General features: G+C 36.6%; 1 protein-coding gene across 1 annotated transcript in view; it reads right to left on the bottom strand.

Moving 5' to 3' along the window:
- Position 1: 1 nt before the first annotated feature.
- The window catches only part of c3ar (putative C3a receptor), a gene marked incomplete at its 3' end in the record, with an annotated part of 4,747 nt that continues 2,816 nt past the window's right edge, over positions 2-1,932 (bottom strand). Inside the window, 4 exon segments of the mRNA NM_001078552.1 lie at positions 2-7; positions 10-205; positions 394-506; positions 817-971. Of these exon segments, the coding sequence (NP_001072020.1) occupies positions 2-7; positions 10-205; positions 394-506; positions 817-971 (470 nt within the window).

Below are 1,932 nucleotides of genomic sequence, written 5' to 3'. Positions count from 1 at the left end.
TCTGGTATCCTCATACATTGGATCCATCATACCAGTATCTATCTCATCAATCAATGATAAATAATCCTCCTGCATGATATCATAGCAATCCACTGCGGATATTCCATCGTAATCCATTACATAAGTGAGGTTGTTGTCAGATGCGTGTTTGAGCGGTTCGTAACATTTCATGTACATGTGTGTCTCTGCTACCTTCATGTTGGCCCTGTCAATCAAATATAATCTGTCAATCAAACACCACCTGTCAATCAAACACAACTTGTCAATCAAACGCGACCTGTCAATCAAACACAACTTGTCAATCAAACACCACCTGTCAATCAAACACACCTGTCAATCAAACACACAGTTATCGAAAACATAATAAAACCCATAGAAATCCTATAAACTTACGGTCGTGTGATGTTTATGTTGTCAGTAACGAGATCGAGTCGAATGAAGCTCGGCAGTGCGCATGAGAATGCTATCAACCACATGAAGGCACTAACACCGTAGATAAATTTCCGCTGTAACATAGAAATAATATAAACTTTGAAACTATAAATGGTTCAACAAAAAATGCTGCAACACAAAAATAAAATAAAACACATAAAATATTTTATTCAGTGGTGCAGCTCAGTGTTTGGCATGCTCAGTGGTGAGGTCACTAATCGGTTGTTTGAATTATCCCTAGTTATACATAAAAAAATCACCACACAGTTACATACATGGTAAACTCGTAAGGTTAAACAAGCTACACTCATTCATTCATTTATAAACTGTATCAAAATTAAATGTTCCAAACATAAATCAATAAACTAAAGTACAAAAACTTACATTAAACTGATATCGTTGGCACCTGAGTGATTTCCACACGGCAACGCACCGTTCAACACTCATCGTGGCAAGCAGAAAGATATTGATGTAATAATGGAAGTTGTACACCGCGTATATGAATCTGTACAACGTGAGAGAAGAGGTGGGGGGAGGCTCTGTGGGGGTGGGTGTTATTGTACAGTTGGTTTCTATATTGTTAAAAGTTGGTACAAACATAACAGTGCGTAGGTCGGACACAAGTGTCTTAATTTAGAAATTAAAGTTACAAATATGTTATGATTCACTATAAGTGATTGAAGTAGATTGTGACTTATTATAAATGATGGGCTTTTGTGGTAGAGAGGGTTGAAAGATTTTTGGTTATTTATATAAACACAAATCAATGTGGGGTAATTTATACTTTATTGTGGGATCAGCAGCAACACATTTTATTTGATGCTCTGTGGGGGAAGTTGGGAGTGTTATGCTTGGTATAAAGATTGGTTATTGATTTTTTATGGAATTGCTTGGTTTAATTGTATTGGTTCTTTGTTGCTTTGTAATAAAGGTTTTGTTTTGTTAAAACTGTCCAGAAAGTCGCTTTGCTTTTTATAAAAGTAAGTTTTATTTACTCTGTTGTATTTGTCACAGTTATTTTTTAAGAACGATGTGTTTTTTTCTAATTTTTTAATGAAAAAAATTAATTGTATTGTTGATTGTGACATCATAGGTTAATTACCCATAATGCCATGCATTAGGAAGGGATGTACGAACACCAAATATGGAAATTATACCCATGAGAAATATTCGATATATTTATAAGGTTTCTATTTTTAAAAAAACGGAAATTTGATTCATTGTTCCCTCTATTATGACATCACAATACTACCGGCCAACTACTATTATGACGACACAGCTGTGTTTGCACGCCTCAGTGCACTTATCCTCGTGACCCAAACCCTGGTGGGGAAGCGACATGCTTCATCTGGTGAGGTCCATGTGGTAGCACCCTGGGTGTTGGGTCCCATGGCTTGTAGGACCTCACCCATATAGAACGTGCATATACAATGTTGGGGTAATGGGCCAACTCTGTAGGACCACATACATTATAATAAACCCCCAACCCACCCCATATCC

This window comes from Ciona intestinalis, unplaced genomic scaffold, assembly GCF_000224145.3.
Source record: "Ciona intestinalis unplaced genomic scaffold, KH HT001079.1, whole genome shotgun sequence".
Taxonomy (NCBI): domain Eukaryota; kingdom Metazoa; phylum Chordata; class Ascidiacea; order Phlebobranchia; family Cionidae; genus Ciona; species Ciona intestinalis.
Note: the sequence above shows the minus strand (reverse complement) of the source record. Positions and strands in the feature narration are given on the sequence as shown.